Source organism: Malurus melanocephalus, unplaced genomic scaffold (assembly GCF_030028575.1).
Source record: "Malurus melanocephalus ecotype Western Australia unplaced genomic scaffold, MMel_1.1 scaffold_1340, whole genome shotgun sequence".
Classification (NCBI taxonomy): Eukaryota; Metazoa; Chordata; class Aves; order Passeriformes; family Maluridae; genus Malurus; species Malurus melanocephalus.
This window is the reverse complement of record NW_026624572.1, coordinates 43,011-44,288: the sequence shown is the minus strand read 5'-3', so window position 1 is coordinate 44,288 and position 1,278 is coordinate 43,011. Positions and strand designations below refer to the sequence as shown.

At 56.9% G+C, this 1,278-nt stretch overlaps 1 protein-coding gene across 1 annotated transcript in view; it reads left to right on the top strand.

Moving 5' to 3' along the window:
• LOC130586839 (dihydropyrimidinase-related protein 4-like) overlaps positions 1-858 on the top strand; it is a gene marked incomplete at its 5' end in the record, with an annotated part of 4,869 nt that extends 4,011 nt beyond the window's left edge. Inside the window, 2 exons of the mRNA XM_057387747.1 lie at positions 45-216; positions 767-858. Of these exons, the coding sequence (XP_057243730.1) occupies positions 45-216; positions 767-858 (264 nt within the window). The remainder of the gene's footprint in view (positions 1-44; positions 217-766) is intronic.
• Between the last annotated feature and the right edge of the window lie 420 nt (positions 859-1,278).

Here is a 1,278-nt window from a genome sequence, read left to right as displayed (position 1 = left end):
CCCCTGCCCTGTCCCCCGTCCCCACACTGTCCCTGTCCCCTCAGCTGGCCGAGGTGCACGGTGTGCCCCGGGGGATGTACGACGGGCCGGTCCATGAGGTTCCTGTGAGTGTCAAGGCCGTGGTTCCCAGCGCAGCGTCRCGGATCACACCCAGCGCCGGCAAAGCCGCGGCACCGCCCGTGCGCAACCTGCACCAGTCCGGCTTCAGCCTSTCCGGTACGTGGGGCAAATYGGGCTGGGGATGGGCTGAACARTGGAAACTTCAGTTTGGCTCTGTAGGAAAGCAATTCATCCTCTGGCAAGCGCAGCACAGAAAGCCCTGGAATGTTCTGCCACATTGATATCAATGCACACAGCCTGGCAGGGGCTCTGTTTCCAGGAACCAGGCAGTGATTGAGCATCGTTCATCCTGCAGAAAGCTGCCCAGCAGTCGGGAGCTTGGAAAGCCAATGCTCTGCTCCAAAATGACTTGCATGGTGGTTTTTTAGCTGTTTGTATCAGGTTTTATCTCATCTTGTTTGATAAATGTTACAAGGCCCCACATTTAATTTTATACAAACTTTCTAGAAAAGCCATTTATAACATTTTCCAGAAAGAAGCAATTAAAAATGAAAAAGTTCTGGCAAATACAGCCATTCCAAACTGTGCTATGCTAGTAGAGTACCCAAAGTGGCATGAAATGAAATTACTGTTATTTTCCCCTGAGGAAATGTGTTAAGGTTGAAGTGTTTAAAGCAGTGCTCTGCCCGCTCTCTGCTCTCCCCAGGGTCACAGGCAGATGACCACATTGCCCGGCGCACGGCGCAGAAGATCATGGCCCCGCCGGGCGGGAGGTCCAACATCACCCCGTGTCACTGACGCTGTCCCCGTGTCACTGACGCTGTCCCCGTGTCACTGACGCTGTCCCCGTGTCACCGCCGCTCCCGTCCCCGCTGGTCCTGCCGGGACGGGCCAGTGGTCCCTCTGTGCAGGAGGACAAGCAAGCCAGGCTCATCCCTTGTCGGTAGAAAGTAGAGTGATCCCCGAGGTAGCAATCCCAGCTCCGTTCTCCTCGTGCTGCTCCAGTGCTGCTGGGAAAGCCCTTCCCTGTGCATGCGGTGTGCCCGGGCAGCGGGGCCGTGGGGCTGAGCTGGAAATGAAGGCACGTCCTGGCTGGATCACGCTCTTTTCCAGCGGCATCCGCTGCCCGCTCTCATCAGAGAACCTCCACGAGGAGCACTTCCATGGTTCCCACAGAGTCAGTGCCATCCCACTGTGCCAGAGCTCCCGAGCAGCCCT